We start from the raw sequence: 27,825 nt of genomic DNA, 5'->3' as shown, positions 1-27,825 counted from the left end.
ATTATGAGAATACATTATACATTATATACAATATACAATATACATATATACTGCATATTATATATGTATTGTGTATATATAATATATATAGTAATGTATTCTCATATTGTGTGAAAACCTGATGTTGATTTGAACCGTCAATAAAGAAATAAACTGAGGCTCCAGTGTGTGTGTGTGTGTGTGTGTGTGTGTGTGTGTGTGTGTGTGTGTGTGTGTGTGTGTGTGTGTGTGTGTGGAGGAGGAGGAGGAGGAGAAGGAGGAGGAGGACTGGATGGTGAAAAGGAGGAGACTCCCTCAGAAACTGATCACAGATCAGAAGTCATGGAGTCGAGTCAGAGTTTAAAGCTGCTGTTTGTCTCTCTGATGATGATGAAGATGATGAAGATGACCTCAGCTGCATCACAACAGGTAGATTCATTCATTCATTATTTACTCATTTTATTATTTTATTATTAAGATGTTTCACTCTTTTATTAAAACACATCTTTACCAGAGTGAGTGTTTCTCAGTGGACCAGATGGAGCTGATAACAGACTCTACTGTTTCTGTTATTTCTAATGTTTCGCTTTCTAATGTTTCTAATGTTTCTAATGTTACTGTTTCTATTGTTTCTATTGTTTCTAATGTTTCTGTTTCTAATGTTTCTAATGTTACTAATGTTTCTAATGTTACTGTTTCTATTGTTTCTAATGTTTCTGTTTCTAATGTTTCTCATGTTTCTGTTTCTAATGTTTCTGTTTCTATTGTTTCTAATGTTTCTGTTTCCATTGTTTCTAATGTTTCTATTATTTCTATTGTTTCTAATGTTTTTGTTTCTACTGTTTCTAATGTTTCTGTTTCTAATGTTTCTGTATCTATTGTTTCTAATGTTTCTGTATCTATTGTTTCTAATGTTTCTGTTTCTAATGTTTCTGTTTCTACTGTTACTAATATTTCTATTGTTTCTAATGTTTCTACTGTTTCTAATGTTTCTGTTTCTATTGTTTCTAATGTTTCAAATGTTTCTGTTTCTAATATTTCTATTGTTTGTAATATTTCTATTGTTTCTATTGTTTGTAATGTTTCTAATATTTGTATGTTCAATTATATTTCTGGTTACAAAGTTCATCACATATGAGAAGTTGAGATCAAACTTAATGATTGAAATCAGAGAAATAAAAACTGAGCTCTCGAGTCGTTAACGGAAGCTTTTGATTTTAATAAATTATTGTTTTCAGTTTAAGTAAACAAGAAAATGTGCTTTTATATAAACAATCCATCTGATTGGTCGGCATTTGTTCTTCCAATGACAGTAAACGAGCTGCTCGTTGTTTGTTCTTCACAGAACTTCTGCTCCAACTCCTCGGTGTTGAGGACTCGGACGGCGTGTCACTCGTGCACCATCAGCATGTTGATGCCCTGTTTGTCCGGATACCTGCAGACCCCCAGATCCATCGCACGGGACTGCAAGTAGGTCACCTCAGTATTCAACAAGTACACATTCAAATACTGTACAGTATAAATACACACTATAAATATAAAATGTAATATAATGTGTACAAACATATGTTCTTTAACTGTTCTTTACCAGTTCTTTACCAGGTATTTACTACTTCTTTACCAGGTCTTTACCAGGTCTTTATTAGTTCTTTACCAGGTTTTTACTAGTTCTTTACCAGGTCTTTACCAGTTCTTTACCAGGTCTTTACCAGTTCTTTACCAGGTATTTACTAGTTCTTTACCAGTTTTTCACCAGTTCTTTATCAGGTATTTACTAGTTCTTCACCAGTTCTTTACCAGTTCTTTTCCAGTTCTTTACCAGTTCTTTACCAGTCAGAACAAGAGTTTATTCAGCATTCAAATAAACCATACAAAGGTACAAACATGAACACTGCATAGTATATACATGATATATATATATATATATATAATATAATGTGTACAAACATATGTACATTCACATATTATACATTAATAAGATTCAGATTCAGATCATGTTTTTTTGTATTTCATCATGTCTTCATTAATCCATCCAGACTTTGAGCTCATTGATTTATTTCTACTGTGGATAGTATGAATATATATATAACAAATAATAAGAGTTCTGTCTCGGTTCAGTTACTTCATCCGGACTTCGAGTCTGAAGCTGCACATCAGCGGCTGCTCCTTCGAGTGCTACAGGGAGGTGGAGGTGAGCAGCTGCTGTCCAGGCTTCTGGGGTCCGGACTGTATCGGTGAGTTCAGAAATACATTGGGGTTCATCCTCTAGGGAGCAGGAATGTGATCAGTACACCTCATGGAGATGTGGAGAGTAGTTGGATTTGATTTTGATTCATTCATTGAAAATGAATAATAATAATAACATTAATAATAACAATATTATAATAATAATTATAATATATTGTATTGGCTCATGGAGGAGCAGCATTCCATCATATCTGATATCAGTAACTGAATATGAATAAAAAGAAACGCTGTTAGTTCTTAGATGTCTTCAGTACTTGGACATGTCTTTCCCTCTGGAGAGGACATGTCCACTGAAGACGAGGCCTCCAGGTGACTCCTGTCACATGATCAGGGCTCAGTCCTGCAGGATGCACACGGTCCTGCAGGAACCAGGACTTCCTTCCTCCTGACAGTCAGCAGGACAGAAATGTGCTGACTCATGGAGCTGGACAGACTTCATGTTTAACTCACAAACATACATGTCTACATGTGTCCTGGGATTCAAACCAGCAGCCTCTGTTCAAAAGCTACAGGGATCCAAATCTAAATTAATATTTAGTTACAAGATTCCAGCTGATAGTTTTGAATATTTAGTTCACTGTCTTCACATTTAAAACAGAAATGAATGTAAAATTACATGTTATATGTAAGCTACTTGTTAACTTTGTGTTTATGTGTAAAAAAAAAAGGAATAATTTGGAATTGTTATATTTAACATTCAGAGTTATATTTAACATTTACATTTAACATGTACGCTTACATTTAACATTTAGAGTTAAATTTAACGTTTAGATTTAGATTTAGATTTAACATATACATTTACATTTAACATTTCATAGCTATATTTAACATTTAGATTTAGATTTAACATTTACACGTAATATTTAGATTCAACGTTTGGATCTATATGCAATGTTTAGATTCAACATTTAAATTTAGACTTAACATTTCATAATTATAGTTAATATTCAGAGTTATATTTAACATTCAGAGTTATATCTAACATTTAGAGTTGGATTCAACATTTACACGTAATATTTAGATGCAATGTTTGGATTTAACATTTGCATTTGGATTTTTTAACATTCATGTTTCGATTTGATTTAACTTTTTTTGTTTTACATACAAACATATTATTAACAATTACATATAACACGTTGTTTAACATGAGCGTCTCAAATGTGAGGAAAGTGAGCTAAAACATATCAGCTAGACTATCGTAACCAACCTTTGACCAAAGTGAGCTCTGATGTGTCCTCATGATACGAGTTTTAAATGACTGGTTTGTTGAAAAGAAGGAAACAGATCTGCTTGAAGAAGTGATGACTTGTGGAGATAAGAGAGGGACAGAAGATAAAGACTGGAGAGCAGGAAGTGGAGGGATGGATGGAGGGAAGATCTGTTTCCTCTCAGAAAACATCAAAACAACGTTTGTCTGCTGACTGTTTCCTGTTCTCAGAGTGTCCGGATCAAGCCGACAGACCCTGCAGGAACCGAGGGATCTGTTCTGATGGAGTGGGGGGGAACGGGACCTGCAGCTGTCAGGTAAACCAAGAATATTACTATTTAATATGATTATTATTATTACTTATTTAATAACACAAGAATATTATTTATAGTAATGTGTGTGTGTGTGTGTGTGTGTGTGTGTGTGTGTGTGTGTGTCATCAACTCAGGTGGGATTTGCAGGAACTGCTTGTGAGGACTGCGCACCTGCTCGATATGGTCCCACCTGCAGCTCAGGTAGCTTTAAATGACACGTGTTCTTCTTCTGTGTTTTGTATCTCTACAGTGTGATCATGTGTTCTTCTTCTGTGTTTTGTATCTCTACAGTGTGATCATGTGTTCTTCTTCTGTGTTTTGTATCTCTACAGTGTGATCATGTGTTCTTCTTCTGTGTTTTCTGTCTCTACCATGTGATCATGTGTTCTTCTTCTGTGTTTTCTATCTCTACAGTGTGTTCATGTGTTCTTCTTCTGTGTTTTCTGTCTCTACAGTGTGTTCATGTGTTCTTCTTCTGTGTTTTCTGTCTCTACAGTGTGTTCATGTGTTCTTCTTCTGTGTTTTCTGTCTCTACAGTGTGTTCATGTGTTCTTCTTCTGTGTTTTCTGTCTCTACAGTGTGTTCATGTGTCCATGGTCTGTGTGACTCTGGTTTAAAAGGCGATGGAAGATGCACCTGTTTCTCCGGATATAAAGGTCCAAACTGTGATCAAGGTTAGTCTATGAACATTAGAAAAGTTACCTGTTACCTGTACTGTTATTGGTCCTGTTCTCACCTGTTACCTGTACTGTTATTGGTCCTGTTCTCACCTGTTACCTGTACTGTTATTGGTCCTGTTGTCATCTGTTACCTGTACTGTTATTGGTCCTGTTGTCATCTGTTACCTGTACTGTTATTGGTCCTGTTCTCACCTGTTACCTGTACTGTTATTGGTCCTGTTGTCACCTGTTACCTGTACTGTTATTGGTCCTGTTTTCACCTGTTACCTGTACTGTTATTGGTCCTGTTCACACCTGTTACCTGTACTGTTATTGGTCCTGTTCTCACCTGTTACCTGTACTGTTATTGGTCCTGTTCTCACCTGTTACCTGTACTGTTATTGGTCCTGTTTTCACCTGTTACCTGTACTGTTATTGGTCCTGTTCACACCTGTTACCTGTACTGTTATTGGTCCTGTTCTCACCTGTTACCTGTACTGTTATTGGTCCTGTTTTCACCTGTTACCTGTACTGTTATTGGTCCTGTTCACACCTGTTACCTGTACTGTTATTGGTCCTGTTGTCATCTGTTACCTGTACTGTTATTGGTCCTGTTGTCATCTGTTACCTGTACTGTTATTGGTCCTGTTTTCACCTGTTACCTGTACTGTTATTGGTCCTGTTCACATCTGTTACCTGTACTGTTATTGGTCCTGTTCACACCTGTTACCTGTACTGTTATTGGTCCTGTTCTCACCTGTTACCTGTACTGTTATTGGTCCTGTTTTCACCTGTTACCTGTACTGTTATTGGTCCTGTTCACACCTGTTACCTGTTCTCACCTGTGTTGTGTTGCAGAGCTCCCTGAGTGTACGTCTCTCGGCTGCCAGAGTAACTCTCGGTGTATGGAAGAAGCTCTAACAGGAAAGCTGGTGTGTCATTGTCTACCTGGTTACCAGAAATCAGGAGCTCAGTGTTTATGTAAGTTTACACATAAACTATAATAACTCAGGTCCTATAGACAACATTTAAAGAGGTGTTGTGATGTCTGTCTCCTCAGCCATAAACCCTTGTCTCCAGCGAGTCTGTCATGCCGAGGCCTCCTGTGTTCACACCGGTCCAGACCAGCACCTCTGTGCCTGTAAGGAGGGCTACACGGGGGACGGGCGAGTCTGCATGGCCATCGATCCGTGTCAGACCAGACAGGGAGGCTGCTCCGCCGAGTCCATACGCTGCGTCTACGACGGACCGGGGAAGGTAAGGATGGATCAGGTTAGGGGGTCAGGATCAGGATTAGAAACAAGATCAGGATCAGGATCAGGAACATAATCTGTATTAGAAACAAGACCAGGATCCAGATCCAGATTGGTGTTTAGATGAGTATCATTTTGATAATTGATCTTGTTCTTGTTGATTCTGTAATGAACCCTGCAGCCTGTATGGGGCAGTAGTCCTGAATGTTCCGAGGAAACCTACCGTCTGTGTTCTCTGTGGTTTAGTCTCACTGCGAGTGTCTTCCTGGGTTCGAACACCAGCTGGACGGCGGCTGCACCTTAAAGAACTCCTGCAGACCAGATTCCTGTCACAAGGACGCCAACTGCACCACCGTCGGACCAGAAAGAGTCGAGTCGGTGACTTTTCTTTATTCTCCTGTTGTTTCTACTGTGAGTGTACAGATGTAGTTTTATGACTATGCACCATCGTTGTCCCATCAGATGCACCTGTCTCCAGGGTTACCTTGGTAATGGTAAAGTTTGTTACGGGAACATCATGCAACGTCTGAACGACATGAACACCGAGCCGGGGGGACAGTGGAGCGGTCAGCTGAGCAACGCCGTCGCTCTGATAGGTGTGAAGATGATTTACTTTAAGTTAAAAAGTTATTACTCTTAAATTAATCTGACACTCTCGTTCTAACTTAGTTAGTTTCCAGCTAATTTTTTTAAGAACATTTATACGTCTACATTTTTTATGTATTAAACGTCGGCCTCTAGTGGCCGGCGTCATTATGACGGGAACAAAGCAGGAAGTCAGGTGACGTCAAATATAAAGAGTTAACGTAACAAACATTGTTACGTTAACTCAAACTAAGAGCATTGCTGCTCACCAGAGGATTAAACCCCTCAGGTTTATCACATTGATGCTCTCTAGAGGATAAACCCTTCAGGTGTAGCTTTGTATCACTTAACAACGTTAACTATGTGTTTAAAACTGTGACTCCTGTTTCTGAACTTTGGCGAGCTGTTAACCCCCTTTTTTCCAGTCTTTATGCTAAGCTAAGTTAGCATTACAGTGTAAATATTCAACAGTTTTAGTTGCCTAATCTTAACCACAGTTTATTTAACATTCACTGAGAATTTAAAAAATGTTTCTGAAGTTGATCACAGTAAAATATAACAGATATATTTTATATTGTTATTGAATATTGTCGTTCAGAAAATCACAATTGATAATATCTATAACAAAACGTTTATGTTTATTAAGTTTGCTAAAATTATTTGTTGGTTTTCAGGTTCTCTTTCGTGGCCGCTGCAGAATTTGGGTCCTTTCACTCTGTTTGTCCCGATCAATAAAGGCTTCAGGGGAATTCCAGTAAGATTACATTTGTCTTCAGTCAGAGTCAATTTAAAGACCCTGAGTCTTATTTTGAAACTTTTACTTCCTGTTGACTCAGACAAGATTTTAGTTTGAAGTTCATTTCAGAGACAAACACGTCTTCTCTGTGAGAGGTTAACTTGTCCATCTGTCTGTCTGTCTGTCTTTCTGTCTCTCTGTCTCTCTGTCTGTCTCTCTCTCTGTCTTTCTGTCTCTCTGTCTTTCTGTCTCTCTGTCTCTCTGTCTGTCTCTCTCTATCTCTCTGTCTCTCTCTGTCTCTCTCGCTCTCTCTCTCTCTCTCTCTCTCTCTCTCTCTCTCTCTCTCTCTGTCTCTCCCTCTTTCTGTCTGTCTCTCAGATGAGGACTCTGACATCAGACTCTTCCAAAGCTGAATACCTGTGTAAGCTTCACCTGGTTGCCGGGGTGATGCCCTTTGACACTCTGAAGAAAACAAACGTCTTCTTCACTTTGACTGGAAAATCAGCTGAGACCGACTCTTCAGAGGGGGTGAGATCCATCACAAGTGTTCTGATAATAATAATAATAATAATCATAATAATAGGAGAGAGACCTGTCAATCAGGTAGCCCCGCCCCTAAAGCATCCCCTGCTTTATGGTTTGTTTGACTCTAAATGTTCCATAATGTACTAAATGAACATCATGCTGTATTGAAGAAGACTGTAAACTAGAGATTGAGACCATAAACTCATGTTTACAATGTTTACTGAGGGAATAAATCAAGAGAGAAGTAGAGTCATTTTAGACTAGACTTCTATACAACCAGAGGAGTCGCCCCCTGCTGGACACTAGAGAGAATGCAGTTTTAACACATGAAGCTTTGAATAACTTTGTAAAACCTGTGGTTGCAACCAGTTCCACATTTCACACAGACTGTTTGATTTGAAGCCGTGAGCTTGTTGGGTTGTGACTACCAGAAGGTCTCTGTGACCTCCTGCAGGACTCTCGGACTACGATCCGTATCCACGGCAGCAGGAAGAAAGGCGCGATCCTCCAGTCGGACGTGGTCGCGTCCAACGGGATGATCCACATCATCAACAAGCTGATGGACAGCGTTTCTCCCACAGTGGCGAGCGACTCACAGGTGAAGCAGTGAACTGACAAACTTTACGTTTCGTTGATTCACTCATTCGTTGATTGTTGAAATCTCGTTTGTTTCCTCAGGAGAATCTGATGAGGATCGTTTCTGACTACGGAAAGTTTGACAAGTTCAAGTCTTTGTTAGAGGTTCGTAGATTTCACTTCTTCTTCTGTACTGATACTGAATCCTGCACAGACTGGCAGAGAAGTAGAAATCAGTTGGCCAGATCACATTGCTGCTCTCCAGTGGACAAACCCTTCAGGTCCATCAAATTTCAGCTTTTCCAGAGGATAATCCTCTCATGTTTGAAAGACAGACATTGACTGTTGTGGTTCTACGAGTAATTCTGGACTGAAAATGTGCAGATTATCAGTCCGGCTTTGGATATTGCTGGATCAGGATCAGGATCAGGTTCAGGATCAGGATCAGGATCAGGATCACAATCAGGTTCAGGATCAGGATCAGGATCAGGATCAGGATCAGAACAGGAAGTTTATTGAGCATAAAGTTCTGTAATAATGAATATTAATTTTTAGGAAAACTTGATAAAAACATCATATTAATGTTTAATTTGTTAACGTTTAGGTTTTGTTTGTGTGCAGAACGCTGATCTGGACTCCGTCCTGGACCGTCCTGGTCCCATCACCGTCTTTGCTCCCAGCACTTCGGCCTTTGATGCGATGACCGAAGGTCACCTGTCCTACCTGAGCAGCGCCGAAGTCAGACTCACAAACACACGCAAACAAACAAACAACATCAACCGTCAATCAGCTGTTTGTCAGCATCTCAAATCTCATTTTTTTAGGGTCACAACAAACTGGTGGAGCTTCTGAGGAACCACATAGTTGCGTCGGCCGCGGTGAGTACCGCTTTAAATCACCGAATACCTTTTAAACAGATCAGATCCTCTGATGATGACGATGATGATTTGTTGTCTACTGAAGCTGGACGTCTTCAACATTGTGTCCGGCCCCAGACTCCAGACAATGGCCAATCAGGTTCTGACGATTAACGTGACAGAAAATGTAAGTTTGGATTTTAACGATCACAAATGATTCGGTGTTTCCGTCTGTTATATAATAATATAATAAGGAATTCAATCGATATCAACGGATCGATCATCAGGGTCAGATTTTGGTGAACGGAGCGACGGTGTCGGAGGCGGCGGTGGAGGCGAAAAACGGTCGCCTGTATGTGCTGGATGGAGTTCTGACTCCGCCCTCCATCGAACCTGTGCTGCCCCACAGGTGTGACGTCACCGAGACCAAGATCGTTAAGGTGAGCGATGACCGGCGGCCATGTTTGTTATGACGAGAGTTTTATTATTCTGGATCCTAGTCTCAGTTTTAGCCTTCCAGTGGGACTGGAAAAAATACATTTTAGTCCCTGTTCACCTGACGACTTATGGGTACTTCATGTGTATTCTATGTGTACTCTATGTGTATTTCTTTATTATTTAGCACCAAGTCTGACTTTTTTTTAAAGTCACTTTTCTGTAAAGTGTCTCTTTTATTTTTCAGGGTAAATGTTCGGGCTGTTCTAAAGTCAAACAGTACCAGTGCTCGACCGGAGTCAACACGGTAAGACGTCTCACTCTGCTTATTTTCTCCAGGTTGTATATTGTCCTTATATCTCTTGCTCTATGATCAGAAGCTCTTTATTGATCAGGGCTCCTCCACCTTCGGATGCGTCTACACTCTGTCCATCGGCAAACCGGCTCTCACCATCCTGGCAACGGGTTGCTCACCTCTCTGCAATGCAACCGTCACGGTAAACGAACACACCGACATAAATCAGATTACAAAAAGTATCAGTTCAATTTTTTAATGTTTCTGTTTTGTCGTTCAGACTCCGGCGTGTTGTAAAGGTTTCTATGGTCCGGACTGTAGTCCCTGTCCAGGTGGATACCAGACCCCGTGCTCCGGACACGGTCAGGTCAGATCCAACACTCAACACACTGTTTTAACATCAACATTTCCTGATAAATATAAATTAATTACAGATCCAGGTGTTTGTTTTATCCTTAAAACTTCTTAAAAGTTGCCAAATAACATGAAAGCCTTTAAAAGGGTCTTAATTTGTCTTCCTTTGTAGTTTTTGGAGGAGACTGATGGTAATGGAAGTGTTTTCTTGTTGTAGTTTTTGGAGGAGTCTGATGGTAATGGAAGTGTTTTTCTGTTGTAGTTTTTGGAGAAGACTGATGGTAATGGAAGTGTTTTCCTGTTGTAGTGTTTTGAGGGCATCGGAGGAAATGGATCATGTATCTGCGATTCGAACTACAGAGGTTCTCGCTGTCAGTATTGCTCCTCCTCCAACAAATATGGACCAAACTGTGACAAAAGTAAGTCTGAATCACCTTTTTCTCATGACCTCATACAGGTAGGTGTGATGTCATGATGATGTTAAACCTCACCTGTCTGTCCTCAGCCTGTCCCTGTATCCACGGACAGTGTGACAACCGCCCAGACTCAGACGGTCGCTGTAAACTGGACTCCTGTCTGAAGGGTTTCACCGATCGGTTCTGCGATCGCATGACGATGGCGTGTGGCGTTCAGGCTCAGTTCTGTCACGCCCACGCAGAATGCAACTTCAACCCGCTGGGAACCACCAGGTGAGTTTACCTGCATCCATCATACTTATAATGAAGCCTTTTAGCAGTTTGTGCCGTGATGCTGTTGAGGTTCACCTGTTACCTGAGAACAGATGAAATAAACTGAGCCGACGTGGTTCACTGTACCTGCTGTGTGTGATTTCAGCTGTGAGTGTAAACCTGGTTACCAAGGTGATGGTATCACCTGTGTGGAGTCAGACCCCTGTGCTCCTCCTCTCAGAGGCGGCTGCAGTTTGAACGTAAGTCAGTTATTACACTCTAAAAATCTTAAATATATGTATAGAGGAAGAAAATAAAGATGTGTTTGACTTAAGGAGAAACACATTGTTAATACCTGATGACGTCACTGTGCTGCCCCCTGCAGGCTAAATGCATAAAGACAGGACCAGGTACTCGTATCTGTCAGTGTCTGACCGGATGGAGGGAGGACGGAGACGAGTGTCAGTCAATCAACAACTGTGACGGTCCGGACGGAGGAGGCTGCCACTCCAACGCCACCTGCATCTACGTCGGACCTGGACAGGTGACACCATCACACCTTTTTAAAAGGACTGATTTCATCTTAGAGACCTGTCTCAGTCGTGTTACATACAGTTCTGCTTCTTAAACCAACAGAGTGACTGCACATGTAAAGCCGGCTACAAAGGAAACGGGCGAGACTGTGAAGCCGTGAATCAGTGTGTCACTGAAAAGGGAGGCTGTCACTACTTAGTAAGTCCCGGAGGAGATCAAACTTAAAGCAGACAGAAGGACGATGAACCAGGTCTAACAAAATGTTTTGTGTTCAGGCCAGCTGCCGTCTGCTCTCCTCTCAGTGGACGTGTGTTTGTGACGATGGATACGTTGGAGACGGACGCGCGTGTTATGGTGACGTCGCACAGGTGAGGGTCATTTTCAAATGTTAAATATATCTTCTACATCTTCACCAACAAACCTGACTTTTTTGTGATGCGTTCAGGTGCTGATGTCTCTGCCAGACGCCTCCGAGTTCTACACATGGACGACTGTGAGTGTCACATAAAACATATGTATCCTTGGTCAGACCAGCATTCATCAACTAAATAATTACACGATTACGACGTGTAAACAGGAAACTCTGAGCTGGTTTCAGTCACATTCTACCGGAAGGAAATCAGAGAACACACATCAAACACATTGATGATGGTGTGACCCAGGGCGGCGTCGTAGGACCCGTAATGTTCTCCATCCACATGATGCAACTTGGACCCTTAATCCGTCAGAATACCATGAATTTCCACAGCTCTATGCTGACGACACACAGCTGTATGTTATACTCTGTCCAATCTAACTGACTGTGTCGGCCATCAATGAGTAAACAAGAACTTCCTAAAACTAAAGACTGAGATCGTCCTAGTCGGCCCAATGGATCCTGTTTCTAAACTCCAAGTCAGAAACGTTGGTGTCATTTTAGATTTTGACCTCAATTTTAAAGCTCAGTTTACTTTATGAACCAAAACTGCCTTTTATTTGTCATTTGTTCAATAGGGAAGGTGAGACTTCTCCCAATCCAGCAGGATGCAGAGAAGCTTCATCCTGTTTTTGTTTCTAGTCTTCTTCACTACTGTAATGTTCTATATACTATTATATAGAAAACTACAGAGCATCCAGAATGCTGCTGCCAGGGTTTTAACAAAATCTAAAATGAGAGATCATAAAACTCGACCTGCACGGCTCCCTGTATCTCTGAGAATTCATTTTAAAGTCCTTCTTTTAGTTTCAAAGGCACTAAATGTCATTTTATGATCCTCCTTTATGATCCGTGAACCCTGAAGGGCACATATCGCTGTTTTTTTGTATCTATATTGCAAATGTTCATTATGGTTCACAAAGACCTGATTTTATCTTCAGAACAAGCATCACATTTTTAACCTTTGCAAGTCTTTTATACAATATACCTCTGTCTTTGTGTCCCAGGACTCCAGTCTGTCCTGGTCTCTGTCGGATCAGAACGTCACCCTCCTGGTCCCGTCTTCTGTTGCCGTCTCCAAAATGTCTTCAGAGGACAAAACCTTCTGGACCACAAAGGGAAACCTGCTGAGTCTCATCAGGTTACAGCTCAGCGTGACCAGAAACTTGATTTAAATCCAGCTCATGTTGTCTTTTTTTTTATTTTAGCACTGAACCGTAACAACCATCCGTCCTTTATCACAGAAATCACATGATCCCAGGATACTATCCCTTATCCAGTCTGAGCAGCACTTCCTCCCTGACCTCCCTTCTCAAGACATCACTTCCTGTTTCAACAACCAATGAGGTGAGTCCACAGAGGGGCTGGGTCACCATCATTTTCTATAATATCTGTCCACAAAACTAGATCAAGGGGCTCATTTTAACTTTCATACCAAGTGGCAACTTCCAATGCTCCGAAATTAAACCAAAAACTGCAGTTTCTCAAATGTCCATTTCCCATAGACCTCTATGTTAAATAGTTAAGCCGCCTCTTCACCCACGAGGCAACGTCCATATTTCATACAGTTTATTTAGTTTACATGTGTAACACATAAAACAGTTAGCAAACATCCTCTAAGCTTCGCAGACTGAGTCTGTTTTATTTAAGGAAAAAGAAAATTCCACGATATGAGATTCTTAGTGACGTAGCTGGAAATCCTTTCAAGGTTTTAGTTTGTTTCAGAAACTTTCTACCAATGATGTTCAGATGTGATTCAGAGTGTTTGTTCCATCAGCTCACATCTGTCGGCGGCGCGACCATCACCACGTCCAACGTAGCTGCTACCAACGGACTGATCCACCTCATTGATAAGGTACAAAGATAACTATTCTAGTGTCTTTCTCGTTTTTCTGAATAGGACAACAGGGTTTTTAAACTGCTGAGGTATTCAGGGAGAACGCTGCAGATGTCAGCCGCTAACATCTGTCTGACAACATTATGGGAAAAAACCCCACAGAGAAATCAAACTTTTTCTTTCCTTTCGCTTGATCCCGTCTGGTTGTTATTGTATGTAATGAAGTCTCGTTCTGAAATCTCACTCTGACTCATTACTTTATCACTTTACCCCTTTAGTCATTCAGACACAACAACATAGTAAAACAGGGTTCAGGTTGAAGAAGACCCTTTAACGATGCTAACGATGCTAACGATGCTAACGTTGACCTTTTTCTTTCTGTCTGCAGGTTTTGGTTCCTGAGAAGAAGCTGAGTGAAGGTCTGCTGGCGACTCTCTCTCTGAGAGCGGAGTTCTCTTTGTTCCGATCGTATCTCATCGTACGAACTCTCGAACACATTTCTCATACTTTAAAACTCTGGTACTCATATCAGTGAACTTTGTTTACAGTTTTGCTCGTCTTGTTCAGGAATACAACCTGACGAACGAGATCGAGCAGGTGGACAAGTTCACCGTCTTCGCTCCGACAGACGCCGCCGTCATCGATTACCTCCAGAAAATGTCTGCGACGTCTCTGGTACAGGAAGTACAATTTGTGTCTTTATTGTAAACTGGACAAAAGGTTCTAAAGGAAGAGACAACGCCATGTTTCCTCTCCAAGGGAGGAAATAGAATAGTTTGTGTTATCCAATTTAAATAGATTTTTAAGAGCTTGAAGATCCAAGAGAAACAAACAGAATGGTCAACGTTGTCATATCGGTAATTTAGTCTGTTGATTGTTTCACAACGCCAACTCATTCATTGTGTAACATACTAATATATAATCAATAAGAGGCCCTAGGAAAGGCTGTCACGCATCATCTTTGTTATTTGCATCAGCGATTGAACCTTTGGCTCCTTTAATTGGACATAAAGAAGAAGGGAGTGGAAAAAATGATGACTTTATTTGCAGATGATATAATGTTATATTTAAGTAATGCTGAAACGTATAAAAAAATATATATTTTCATCATGTGTAGATCCATAAGATCAAAAAATAAAGGCAAAAAAATAAGATAAATTAAATGGTTTGATTATGTTAAAGCAGGTCATAATAAATTAACTATTATGAAAACAGAAAAGAGGGTGCTTTATTTAGTCATGGATTTATTTACATTTATATATTTAGTATACAACATATCACTTCCATAGAATTTTTGTCTATTCTATAATATGCATATTTGCAGACATTCTACCCAAAAGTACAGTTTGAACATCAATATAAACAATTATTGATGTTTGTGTTTAACTTCCCAGGATTATTTTAACACTGTACAAACAAAGCAAACTAAAATAAATCAAAATATATATGTATGTTTAAGACATAGACATGTTTTTGTTTCAGTGAAAAAATCTCTGTGCTTTTATTTTGTCGCCGTAAACAGGATGTGAACACAACTCGGTACCACGTGGTGGTTTCAGAGCGTCTGCTGAAGACCGACCTTCAGCCCGGAGGATTCAAACAGACGCTGCTCGGCTTCTCCTTCCAGCTCGGCATCTTCCCCCGAGACGGAAAGGTTAATAATAATCAATAATTAACAATAACATTATTATCTGAAGGTTATAATATAAACCGTCTGTGTCTCCTCCAGCTGTTTGTGAACGAGGCTCAGATAAACTCCTCCAACATTCTGAGTGGAAAAGGAGTTATTCACGGTCTGTCAGCTGTTCTCCAGATCAACAGGAACCGCTGTGACGACGCCACGTACCACAAAGTCTTGGTACAAATACATGTTTGTACATCACATACTGCAGTATCAGTACCACAAGATAGACGTTTAAACATCACATACTGCAGTATTAGGGCCACGTACCACAAAGTCATGGTAAAGATACATGTTTATACACCACATACTACAGTATTAGTACACGTTTATATACCATAATAAAGTCACACATACAGTATCAGTTGTGAAGTTGATATTTAGATAAATTAACAGTATTTGACTCAAACTGATGAATGACAACTCTTTATTCTCAAAGGGAAGCTGTCTGGACTGTTTGTTCCCACAAAGCAGAATCTGCCCGAATAACACCGTCCCAGACGTAAGATGTTTAATCCAACTGATAGTCATATATATCATAATATAACATTAATAATTTATCATGTATTGGACTGTAAAAACAGAACAGTCCCACAAACTATTGTAAAAAGTAAATCATAAAAGTTTCAGCAGTAGAAAAAGACCTCAAACTTCCTACATAACAGGAGGAATCATTTTTATTATTACTATTATTATCATTATCATTTGTTAGTTACATCAGCATTTAAATCTTTTGCTCGGACAGAAGCAAAGAAAAATAAAAAACTCAGTTTCTTTGCAGATGACTTGATTTTATATTTAAGTGACATTCAAGTAATCAACCCAAAGATAAAAGACGTGGTTGTTTTCTCTAAAATATCTAAAATATAATATGTTTAATGTTTTAATCTCTTTAGAGATGAATACTATGTATAACTGTACAATAATTCAGCATTTTAAGAAACAGATAAAACACAAATCAAACCCAAACTAGGTGCATGCGACACTAAACTTCTGATGATGTTCTTGTTCTCTGCAGAAATCCACGAGGAAGAAGAAGTGTATGTTCACTCGGATGTTTGACGGAGAACATCTGCTGACTATTGGCTGCAAAGCCTCGTGCCTCCAGAAGAACATTGTACGTCCGTCCTGCTGTCAGACTGGAAAGCAAAGCACAAAGAGACAATAAGACAATGAACAGGTGTCCTCTGTCTCCAGGTGCGGAGGTGCTGTGGAGGCTTCTTCGGGGAGCACTGTGAGCCGTGTCCCGGGCCGAAGAGTCGGCCCTGCTTTGGTAACGGAGCGTGTTCAGACGGGACCAACGGGACCGGAGTCTGTCGGTGTGAAAGAGGTTTCAACGGGACTGCCTGTGAGACCTGCCAGAGCGGGAAATACGGAGTCCACTGTGATCAGGGTAGATATCATTATATATCTATCTATATATATATATAGATAGATATATATCATCACAGTACATAAAGATCTCTTTCTTTTCTCTGCAGAGTGCGGCTGTAAGAACGGACGCTGTAACGAAGGACTTAAAGGAGACGGGACGTGCAGGTGTGACGTTGGTTGGAGAGGAGTCCTATGTGACGAAAGTATGTTACTATTATAATTATCATTACTATTATTATTATTATTATTATTATTTACATTAGAAGTGATGATATTGTGACTGGACTGGTTGTGTGTTTGTGTCGTTGCAGAGATTGAATCCAAAGCTGATGAGCTGTGTGGATCAGTGAAATGTGACACTAGTGCAAAGTAAGTAACACAAAACTCTGTGTTTGTTTGTGGAAGCAATGACAGCGAGGAAAGTGAAAGCAGGAAGTTTTGAGTATTAAACAGTATTTATACTTAAGTACTGACATTCAGTCTTTGGTGAGTATCAACACGTGGTTCTACAATCTGAAATAAACTTGTTCATGATGTGTAGAACGGACTCCGAACAAAGAAAGAATTGTTTCTACTAACAATGAGTGACTAAAAGCTTTTTTAAAAGTTCCCAAATCTAACTCAGGAGTTGTAGTAGGAAGTTGTTAAGTTGCTCTTCTTCTTCTTGTACTTATATAACGGTTGTGACTTCCTGTTAGTGAAAAGATTCTTCTTCCTGTTTCATCTCGTCTCTTAGTTGTGTGATCAGATCATCCGTCACTCAGTGTCTCTGTGCTGCTGGGTTTGAAGGAAACGGGACGTTTTGTCAAGGTAACGACGAAGACGAAGGTGATGGTGATGTTGATGTTGATGTTGATGTTGATGATGATGATGATGTCGTCGTCGTCGTCGTCCTCAGCTACAGACCTGTGCCTGGTGGATAACGGCGGTTGCAGCTTCTCTGCCGTCTGTAAGAGAACTCGACCCGGCAGACGAGATTGTGTCTGTAACGTCGGTTACCACGGCGACGGACTCGTGTGTGTCGGTAAGGTCGTCGTCATTTTAAAATGAAAGAATTATAAACTCTTCTGTTCAAACCGGTTAGGGTTAGCGGTTCAGGGGTTTAGGGTTTTAGGGGTTAGGAGATAGGGATTAAGGTTTAGGGATTAAGGACGAGGGGTTAGGAGATAGAGGTTAGGGAATAAGGATTAGGCTTTATGGATTAGGGGACTTTGGTTTACCTGCTTGTCTAGTTTTAGTTGTTATTCTAAAAAAATGTGTTTGTTAAATTAGGGTTAAAGAGTTCAAAATGTTAGAAATTTTATATAAAAAAACTTTTTGAATTGAAAAATATTTAATATAAATTTGAATTCATTTAAATTTGAATCTATAAATCCAAAAATCAACACTTAATCAAATGCATAAGTAGCAAAAACTAAAGCAAACTTTCTTTTTATTTTCTTTCGCGTTTCCAAAAGTCAAAATAAAACTACATGAATCTGTGTGATGTGTTTGAGGGCTGTAGGATTTCTCTGCTTCTCTTACAGAAATCAATCCCTGTCTGGAGGGAAACGGCGGTTGTCACGGTAACGCAGAGTGTGTTCACGTCGGACCAAACAAAGTAAAATCTCATTCTACTCTTTCTGATAGTGAGACGTTTACTGCCATCAAGTTTATTATCACGTTCATTTTCTTTAGACTTCCTGTTCCTGCAGTGAAGGTTACGCTGGAGACGGACAAATCTGTAAGATGATCAACTTGTGTCAAAAGGTGAGTTTGTTTTGACTCCGACTGTGTGTGAGAGGGAACACACAAATACTGCAAAAAACACAAAAGTACGTCAAAAGACAAAAGTACTGCAAAGAAACACAAAGACTGCAAAGAAACACAAAGGTACTGCAAAGAAACACAAAGACTGCAAAGAAACACAAAGGTACTGCAAAAAACACGAAAGTACTGCAAAGAAACACAAAGGTACTGTAAAGAAACACAAAAGTACTGCAAAATAACACAAAAGTACTGCAAAAAACACAAATATACTGCAAACAAACACAAAGGTACTGCAAGAGAATGAATCATTTCAAGGTCATCTGAAGTATTACAAGGAGAACAAAAGCACTGCAACAATATCCAGAAGTTTTCAGAAGCAATACACAAATATTGTAAGAAAGCGTACAATGATGTTAAGGCAGCAAAAGTACTACAAAATGTTAAGGTATTGTCAGAAAACACAAAGATACTGTGGAGAACAGTAAAGTACTTCAAGGGAACGGAAAGGTTTTAAGGGAGCGCAACAGTACATTTTATAATCCAAATAGAAAGTACATTTCTACTCAGTACTTTAGTAGTTTTAGTACTTTTTATAAGTTTCTGTCTGATGTTTGCAGAGAAACGGAGGCTGTCATCAGTACGCCAGGTGTAACATGTCGGGTCCAGGTGTTCGTACCTGCACGTGTAGCGGGAACTTCATCGGAGACGGTGTCACCTGCAGAGGGACCGTGGGGAAGGTATATTTATATATATATAAATATATTTCTATGTATTTATACATACTGTACTTTGAACTCTCTGCTGACTCTCTGCAGGAGATCCTGACCAGGAAGCTGAGAGACTTCTATCTCGGGCTGATGGTGAGTGATATCACTTTGTCTCTTGCTGCAGCTAAAAATCAGAAGAACTTATGAATAATAATAAATAAAAACTCTGCTCTCAGATGGTGGAGATTTCTCTGAAAGGTCGAGGCCCGTTCACCGTCTTCGCTCCAAACGCCGGAGCCTTCGCCAAAGCCTTCGCCGCAGAGAGAAACAGCGGCAGCAAGGTGACGAATTCAGCTTCACGTCTTTGTTCAGACGTTCATGTTCCAATCAGGATGAACTAACAACAGTTGGAGACATTAGCGTCCGTTGAGACATTAGCGTCCGTTGAGCCGCACCGCTAACGTGGCTAAAAGCTAAAAAAAACAGCATCAGATATCTGACTTATATTTATTAATATCTCTTTTGATTTTAGGTAAAGTCGTTGATGTCGGACTCGCGTAAAGATGAGTTCGCTGCCATCCTGCGCGGCCACATCGTCATGTGTCACACCCTGCTGCCTGCTGACCTGGCCCGACCCCGGAACCTGACGTCTCTGTCCGGACTCATCCTGACTACCGGGTCCATCCAGGTGACCAATCAGAGAGCAGAACCACAGTCTGGGTTCATCTCAGGGCTGTAGCCAGTAGGCCATTTGTTGGAGAGGTATCAGACCGCCTCAAACCACCACCGGTCTGCAGTTTTAATCTGATCGATGTAAAGAAAAGTAACTGAGAGTTTTGTTTTGGAGTCTGGAGGTGGGACTCAGTATTTCTAAAATCGTGCTTATTAAGTGATAAATATAATTGTGTTTCTTTTTATTTTAATAACTAAAATTCCCTTAAATAGAATCAATGAAATAATCACCTGATACTTAATGTTTGATTGTCTCGTCTTTTGTTGGTAATGAATCTTCGTGTGTTGGATATTTTCAGGGCAGCATCTTCGTCAACGAGGCGAACGTGACGTACAGCGACGGCGTCAGCGTCAACGGTATCTACCACGAGATCAACCAGATTCTGTTTCCTCCCAAAGTGGACAAAGGAAAACCACCAGCTGCTCCTGTGAGAACTCTTCTTCATCTTTATCTTCATTGTTATTTTACTCTGACTGTCAGTTGATAATGATTGAGACGTTGAATGGTTCAATGTGTGTCGACAGATGAACCTGACGGACGTAGCAGAAGCTCACGGTTATAAAACCTTCTACAGACTGCTGGAGGTAAGAACGTTAAACGTTGTTCTTCTTCACTGAAGTAACAAAATGTGTAAAGCTGGTGAAGACGAAGAAGCCTGTAGATGTTTATGTGTTCATGAACTTTAAACTGTGGACTCTTTTCATCCACTACGTCTGGTTTTACATTACATTACATTACATTACAGTCATTTAGCAGACGCTTTTATCCAAAGCGACTTACAATAAGTGCATCAACATTGGTAATCAAAAGAACTACTAGTCACCAGAAGTCATAAGTACGTTTCCTTTTCCAAACAAGCATCTAAGAGCATGAAGCAGAGCATAACTCAGAGCCAAAGTACAGTGCAGAAACAAGAAAAACAGTTGGTGCTATAAGTAATACGAATACAATAAGTGCAACAAGCTAGTATGAAAACAATAAGTGCTAAGTGGAAGGCTCGGGGTAGCACTTCCTGAAGAGGTGGGTTTTCAGCCTGCGCCGAAAGATGGGCAGCGACTCCGCTGTCCTGACGTCAGTGGGAAGTTCATTCCACCACTGTGGGGCCAGGACAGAAAACAGCCGTGACCGGGTCGATCGGCCGCCAGGACCGTTTTCACAGATTGTTTCACTGTGAAACTCTTCACATATAAACCTTCATCCTTTGACCTTCAGAAGGGAAAAAACACCCGGTGTTCTTGGTTCTGATTGGTAGATGTGTCTTGTTCATGGTTGTGATTGGTAGATGTGTCTTGTTCATGGTTGTGATTGGTAGATGTGTCTTCTTCATGGTTCTGATTGGTAGATGTGTCTTGTTCATGGTTCTAATTGGTAGATGTGTCTTGTTCTTGGTTCTAATTGGTAGATGTGTCTTCTTCATGGTTGTGATTGGTAGATGTGTCTTGTTAAACAGTGACATATGTTTTTATTCTTGATTGATGATCTCGTATGTTTGTTTGTCAGGACACAGGTGTGATGGACCTGGTGAATGATGGGATTCACCAGCCAGTGACAGTCTTCCTGCCCTCAGATGGCGTCATGGCATCTCTGCCTCAGGAGCAGAGGGACTTCCTGTTTCACCGAGACAACCGACCACAGCTGGTGGAGTACCTGAAGTACCACATCCTGCAGGCCCAGAAGGTGATGAGTCTCCTCAGGAAGATGGTTCCAGAAAAGACTTGTTGGTTCTGTAACCACAAGTCTGGTCAGTTCAGTTCCTGAGTTAATAAAAACAAAACTGAACCAGTTAAAATCCCATTTCAGATCTCTTGTTTTTAGCTCCAGGTTTTATTTAGCAGACTTGACAGTCCGTGTTCATGAATATGTGGGGGACCAATAGGAAGAATACCTGTCTTGTCTTGAAGAAAATTATTTCATAAATAATGATAAAATAATTGTATCAGCTAGACAAAGACATTAGTGAAAGCAGCAAACTAAAACCAGTGGGATGTTTACAAAGGTAAACCTGTGTATCGTCTGCATAATGAAATCTCACATATTACATTCATTCATTTGGCCAATGAGTTTGTCCAAACAAAGGAGTTACTAAATAACTTGAGAAACTCAGGATGTTTTCACATGACTAATCAACCCTTTCACATTAAAGGTTTGTGATCAGATAAGTCAAAGTCACTTGTTTGTTGGCTTATCAGGAGACATGGAGGTAAAATGTGATCTGACTTTGTGCCACCAGAAGGAACTCTTTACTCTTTACAACCTTTTCATCTTCAGAGTCACAGTTTTTCATCTCAGGACTCTTCTTCTGAACTGATTCTCTGTTTTTAGTTTCTTTTTCTTACTTCCTGTCTCCACTCAGGTTTATGCTGAAGTTCTGATCCATCTGGACTCGGTTCGAACTCTGCAGGGTTCACCGCTCTCGTTTAGCTGTGGAGGGACGGACCACATTGTAAGAACAGACACAGATTAAAGTGAAGAAGAAGAAGAAGAAGAGGAGATGATAAGGTGGTCACTGATTAATCCGGTTGTTTCTCCGTTGAACAGGGAGAAATCTTTGTAAACGATGGAAAGTGTCGGATCGTTCAGAGACACCTCGTCTTTAGCGGTGGGCTCGCCTACGGGATCGACTGCCTGCTGACTCCGCCCAGCCTCGGAGGACGCTGTGATGAACAAACAACCTTCGACCTTCAGGTAAAGACCAGCTGAAACCTGCAAAGACTGGACAACTAGACGAACATCAGTTTTACTAGAGTTGCAACTGTTGGTGGTATTTGCTTCTTCTGACGATGAATTTGTTTATCTATATTCAGGTTTGATTGTGTTTGTGAAGATGAGAATCCTGCAAAAAGCTGAGAAACATGCTGTGATTTACTCCACTGAAATATGTTTGGGATATGCTCTTTTTTAAGTTTTCTTGCAGAGGGGTTCTTCTCCATCCACACAAGATGAAATGTGTTTGTTCACAGAGTCTCTCTAACTGTGATCTGTTGGTTTCCTCTTCTTTTGCGGTAGATGAGCTGTGGACTCTGCACCTCCTCATCGTCTCGTTGTCCCAGAGGATCCAAACTGAAGGTCTGCGTCGTCATCGTCATGTTCATGTTCATGTTCATGTCCAAATGTGTCCGAATGTGTTTGAATATGTCCGAATGTGTTTGAATGTGTCCAAATTTGTCCAAATATGTTTGAATGTGTCAGGATGTGTCCAAATGTGTTTGAATGTGTCTGAATGTGTCCAAATGTGTCAGAATGTGTCCAAATGTGTCCGAATGTGTCAGGATGTGTCCAAAAGTGTGATTCCTGTCTTTGTTTTTTCTTCTTCAGGAGGTTCAGAAGTGCGACCTTCCCACCATGTTCGTCACCAAAAACTCTGGCTGTCGCAGCATCTGTACCGTCAACTTCTGGCAGCCAAAGTGTTGTCATGGTTACCACGGACGAGACTGTCTCGGTGAGACGCCGCCGCTGGTTACGTAATAATAAATCAAGTCATAGAGACAAACTAAAAATTGATGTCACGGTGATGTCATGAATAGCTAATGAGCTCACCGATCGACTCGTTATTGATCTGTCCTCTCTGTCCAGTCTGTCCCGGTGGAGTCGGCTTTCCCTGCGGTAACCGCGGTAAATGTGACGACGGTCATCTTGGTAACGGCACCTGTACCTGTGACCCAGGATTCAGGGGCGTGGCCTGTGAGCTGTGCAGTGACGGTTTCTACGGAGATGCCTGTACAGGTGAGCAGCGGGTCAGACAAGCTTCCTGTTTGGTGTCTACAGGTGCGTAACGGTTTTGTTTCCTTCTGGTTCTCAGCCTGTACCTGTTCAGAACACGGGTCATGTGACGACGGGCCCAGAGGTACCGGATCATGTTTCTGTGAGTCCGGCTGGACCGGAGAGCGCTGTGAGACCCTCCAAGGTGAGTCCTGGACTACCTGTTGGTGTCCTCAGAGTGAGACCGTACACTCACACACACATCTGTGTTTTCCTCCAGCTGAAGTCTCCGAGTGTTCTCCGCCCTGTTCGGAAAAAGCCGTCTGTCAGCAGAACAACAACTGTGTGTGTCGGCCATTTTATGAAGGAGACGGACTCACCTGTACAGGTAAACACACCACCAGCTCAAAACAAGATGGAAGCACAGAGAGACTCACTAATGTTGACGGACCTGAACAATATCAACGTTTATCCACCTTGAGTGTCAGATCAACCTGTCTCTCTGTCTCTCTGTCTCTCTCTCTCTGACTTTCTGACTGTCTTTCCCTGTCTCACTGTCTGTCTCCCTGTCTCTTTGTCCCCCTGTCTGTCTGTCTGTCTCTGCCCTCCTGTGTCTCTGTCTCTATCTCTCTCTCTCACTGTCGTCCTGTGTGTCTGCAGCGATGGACATGTGTCAGACGTGGAACGGTGGTTGTGCCAGAGGAGCCCGGTGTTCTCAGAAGGGAGAACAGGTGAGCTGCACCTGTCCTAAAGGTCACTCTGGAGACGGGTTCACCTGTCAGCCCGTCGACCCGTGTGTCTCGGGGGACAACGGCGGCTGCCACGAACACGCCACCTGCACCATGACGGCTCCGGTGAGGACAACATGGAGGACATCATGGAGGACGACACCATGTCCTTCACATGGCATCAGACTAACAGCTGGTTTGTTTGTGTGAACAGGGGAAGAAGAAGTGCACCTGTAAGGACAACTTCATCGGAGACGGACTCACCTGTCACGCCAAACAGCTGCCAATCAGCCGCTGTCTCCAAGACAATGGACAATGTCACCGAGACGCCAAATGCACCGACCTCCACTTTGAAGGTAGGAAACGTCACCTGTCTCAGGTATACTAGTGTCTCTGCTGACAAACAGGAAAGTCTCCCTCCAAAATAAGAGTCATACAGAATGCTCTTATTAATGGTTTATAACGAAAATGTATGTGTGTGTGTGTGTGTGTGTGTGTGTGTATGTAGACGCAAAGCTCGGTGTGTTCCACGTCCGCTCAGGTGAAGGTCAGTACAAACTGAACTTCACTGCAGCTCAACAGACCTGCGCTGCAGAGGGAGGGAAACTGGCGACGTACAACCAGCTGTCCTACGCTCAGCAGGTCATTGAACACAACACAGACATACACATCCATGTTTGTCTCTAACTTGTCTCACATATTTACTGTGTGTATCAATCCCTGATATCTCTTCTTGCTCTGAGCCATAGAGCTCCATTAAAACACATCAATGTAGATCATCAGACGGATCCTTTAGATAGTTTACATTCTATTCTTGATGTCTGCTGGTCCTGTATGTCTCTGACTTAAAGCTGCTATCTGCTGGTCCTGTTGTAGGGTGGGTTGAATATGTGTGCTGCCGGCTGGTTAGACCAGGCCCGGGTGGCGTACCCCACCACATATTCCAACCCCCAATGTGGTTTTGGACACATCGGCATCGTGGACTACGGCACACGCAAAAAGAGTGAGAGCTGGGACGCCTTCTGCTACCGGATGAAGGGTGAGAGAGGAGGATGAAATGACATCGTAACCAGAATTATTTTTGCTGGTTCAGATGTGTGATTCTGATGTATTGACTACCATCAATAATTAGCATATTTCAGTAATTCTGTGGTTTGTTTCAGAGGTAAAGTGTGAGTGTAAGCCCGGCTACGTTGGAGACGGTTTCAGCTGTACAGGAAACCTGCTGCAGGTCCTCAAATCCACACCGACCTTCTCCAACTTCCTCACAGTGAGTCTGACGTTTGTTTTCTGCTGAATCACGTAAATCAAAGCAAATGTTTTATGATATACTACAAGACATTTAATCCTTTGTCATCACATGTTGTTGCCATGAAACCTTCACCATATTAATCTTCTTTTACTTTTTATTTTCTTCTGCAGCAAATCCTGAACTACTCTCAGGCGTCTGAGTCGGGGAAGCAGTTTGTGAAGCGTCTCGGTAACCTGACGGTCCAGTCTACACTGTTTGTGCCAGACAACAATGGCCTGCCTGACAACCAGGCGAGTCACACAGGAAAGGTCTTTCAACAGGTACTTCTACCTGTGAATGCGTCCTCACCTGTCCGTCCATGTGTCCTTGCAGACTCTGTCTCAGCGGGACGTTGAGTTCCACCTGTCGGAGGGTTGGGCTCTTCCTCTCAGCCAGCTGAAGAACGGCAGCCGGATCAGAACTCGTGTCGGCAGTCTGACCGTCTTCGGTGTCGCTGATCTGCTCAGCCCCTCAGCTCTGGTCAGATTTATCATTAAACACAGAACTATCATTAAATCAGGAATTAGACATATCTGATGAAAACAATCCACTTTCAGTACTTCCACACTCACTACTACAGAGAGAAAATGTTAATTTAAGGCAGTTCAAACAAACAGAAAGCACAACCTCTGTGTGTTCTTGGGGTTCAGTTCCTTCTAATGGTTGTAAACATGTAGATTCACATGAGAATTTAGTTTTCATTCATTTTAAATCTTTTTTTAATCTCCTCAGTCGTCCCGTTTCATCAACGACCGCTTTGTCACCGACTCGGACATCCTGGCTTCAAACGGCATCATTCACGTTCTCCAGGGGCCGCTGAAAGCCCCGCCTCTTCGCCAAGAGGCAAGTCATAACAACGCAGTATTTACTCATTTCTAAAATAATCCAAATTAAAATTAAGTTTTCCCCATATTTGACTTCTGACCTCATCTGTGATTGGTTCTGCAGATGCACGTGGCACATAAGGCCGGGATGGGAGTGGGAGTGGTGCTGCTTATTGTTCTTATGGCGGGAGGCGTCTTTGTCGGATATCACTTCTACACCCACAACACGAATCCCTTCCAGTTCCACTACTTCAAGGTCAGAGTATCTGTAGCATCCTTCAGTACAACACATGTATTAGCATTATTATAACACATGTATTAGCATTAGTATAACACATTTATTAGCATTAGTATAACCATGTATTAGCATTAGTGTAACAAATCTATTAGCATTAGTATAACCTCTTTTTATTTGAGGTTAAGTAGCAACAACTAGAAGAACCCATAAAACATTTTGTTAGTACTAGTAAAATATTAGTACACCATATTGACTAATATTAGTACATGTTGTTATAACATGTATTGGTGTTATTACTGGAATAAAACCTTTTTAGCTAATGATTGAGTACCAAACTAAAATGTGTCATTGCATTAGTGAAACATTTCAATACATTTTGATGGTTATTATGAGACATTCATTAGTGCTGACATTTCCCTGGTGGCTCTGACAGGAGGATGAAGAGGAGGAAGAAGCTCCTCCTCCAGACTGCAGTCGCAGCGTCTGTAACCCGGTTTATGAAGCAGCTCCAGAACCTGCTGAGTCCAACACATCTGAAGTCTCAGTGAGTCATAGTTTCATTATGACATCAGTTAATACAATAATTTAGGTTTTCAGTTTCTGAAATGAATGTAAAATTAAGCTAAATACAGATTTCAACCATTTGGAGCTTTTAAATTCTTAAGTCAGACCATAAAACTTCACAATTTTAGACTGAACAAATTAATAGAGTCAAGTTGAAATACAAGATGGCAGAATAACTGTCATACTGTCTTCCTGCAGGCAGCAGACAAACACGAGGTGGTGAACGGAGGACCGTACGACCTGCTGCAGGACAGCTGAGCTGCTCACTGCTGGACTGGAATCCCATAACCGTTTTAGACCTCTGGACAGAAAGTCATCTGACATGACTTCATCATGGACTTATGACCCGAGTTTTATTTTCTCCACTGATAAAAAGGACAGCATCAGTTGTCTGGTCTGAGACACTAAAAGGTTTGTATTTCTGAGAACTGAACAGTCTTTCAGGCTGTCGACGGAGGATTTACGATGTGTTCAGGCGCTCCTCGTCAACTTCAGCAGATTTTTACAAACTGTGTAACTGGAAAATTTGAGTCATTTCATCCCGATTACAAACAGAACATGAATAAGATTCCTTCAGTTTCAACAGGATTTGTTCTCAGGACAGTTGCAATTTTTTAACTTGTTTCAAGTTATGTGAAAAATCATAAATGTTGATTAAAATTGCAAACAGTGTTGAAACGTTGTGCATCAGTTTTAAAAAAATGTTCTTTCATGTTCACGACTCCTGGAGCTCTGATGTAGGTGGGGGAGAAAAAAAAAAA

The 27,825-nt window shown here is 41.3% G+C and overlaps 1 protein-coding gene across 1 annotated transcript; it reads left to right on the top strand.

The window, feature by feature from the left end:
* Window positions 1-332: 332 nt before the first annotated feature.
* On the top strand, window positions 333-27,736 carry stab2 (stabilin 2). The gene is made up of 69 exons (XM_068733979.1): window positions 333-408; window positions 1,325-1,449; window positions 2,098-2,213; window positions 3,665-3,750; window positions 3,882-3,948; window positions 4,326-4,421; window positions 5,265-5,387; window positions 5,467-5,663; window positions 5,906-6,033; window positions 6,122-6,255; window positions 6,919-6,998; window positions 7,359-7,508; window positions 7,960-8,103; window positions 8,184-8,246; window positions 8,703-8,819; window positions 8,906-8,959; window positions 9,045-9,125; window positions 9,226-9,378; window positions 9,621-9,680; window positions 9,769-9,870; window positions 9,949-10,035; window positions 10,330-10,441; window positions 10,528-10,711; window positions 10,857-10,950; window positions 11,076-11,234; window positions 11,327-11,422; window positions 11,500-11,592; window positions 11,670-11,717; window positions 12,647-12,780; window positions 12,884-12,986; window positions 13,417-13,494; window positions 13,865-13,954; window positions 14,044-14,151; window positions 14,999-15,130; window positions 15,206-15,334; window positions 15,597-15,659; window positions 16,176-16,274; window positions 16,355-16,550; window positions 16,639-16,734; window positions 16,843-16,900; window positions 17,268-17,341; window positions 17,430-17,555; window positions 18,058-18,131; window positions 18,209-18,280; window positions 18,898-19,017; window positions 19,096-19,140; window positions 19,224-19,328; window positions 19,520-19,675; window positions 20,019-20,147; window positions 20,245-20,304; window positions 21,221-21,397; window positions 22,074-22,163; window positions 22,259-22,405; window positions 22,727-22,786; window positions 23,036-23,159; window positions 23,294-23,443; window positions 23,520-23,624; window positions 23,700-23,807; window positions 24,080-24,273; window positions 24,362-24,503; window positions 24,656-24,789; window positions 25,024-25,186; window positions 25,311-25,417; window positions 25,570-25,689; window positions 25,772-25,918; window positions 26,171-26,281; window positions 26,387-26,518; window positions 26,934-27,044; window positions 27,263-27,736. The coding sequence occupies exons 1-69, from the start codon at window positions 364-366 to the stop codon at window positions 27,320-27,322; spliced, it is 7,623 nt and encodes a 2,540-aa protein (XP_068590080.1). The 5' UTR covers window positions 333-363; the 3' UTR covers window positions 27,323-27,736.
* Window positions 27,737-27,825: the final 89 nt, after the last annotated feature.

The sequence above is a fragment of the Cebidichthys violaceus genome, unplaced genomic scaffold (assembly GCF_023349555.1).
Source record: "Cebidichthys violaceus isolate CVI_PGR_0920_01 unplaced genomic scaffold, fCebVio1.0.p SCAF_60, whole genome shotgun sequence".
NCBI classification, from domain to species: Eukaryota; Metazoa; Chordata; class Actinopteri; order Perciformes; family Stichaeidae; genus Cebidichthys; species Cebidichthys violaceus.
Note: the sequence above shows the minus strand (reverse complement) of the source record. Positions and strands in the feature narration are given on the sequence as shown.

Bases quoted from the DNA above. Each gene is read 5' to 3' on its own strand.
- stab2 (XM_068733979.1), top strand. From the start codon at position 364: ATGATGATGAAGATGATGAAGATGACCTCAGCTGCATCACAACAG. The intron at 409-1,324 runs GTAGATTCATTC...TGTTCTTCACAG, and splicing joins CCTCAGCTGCATCACAACAG to AACTTCTGCTCCAACTCCTC. The intron at 16,735-16,842 runs GTATGTTACTAT...GTGTCGTTGCAG, and splicing joins AGGAGTCCTATGTGACGAAA to AGATTGAATCCAAAGCTGAT.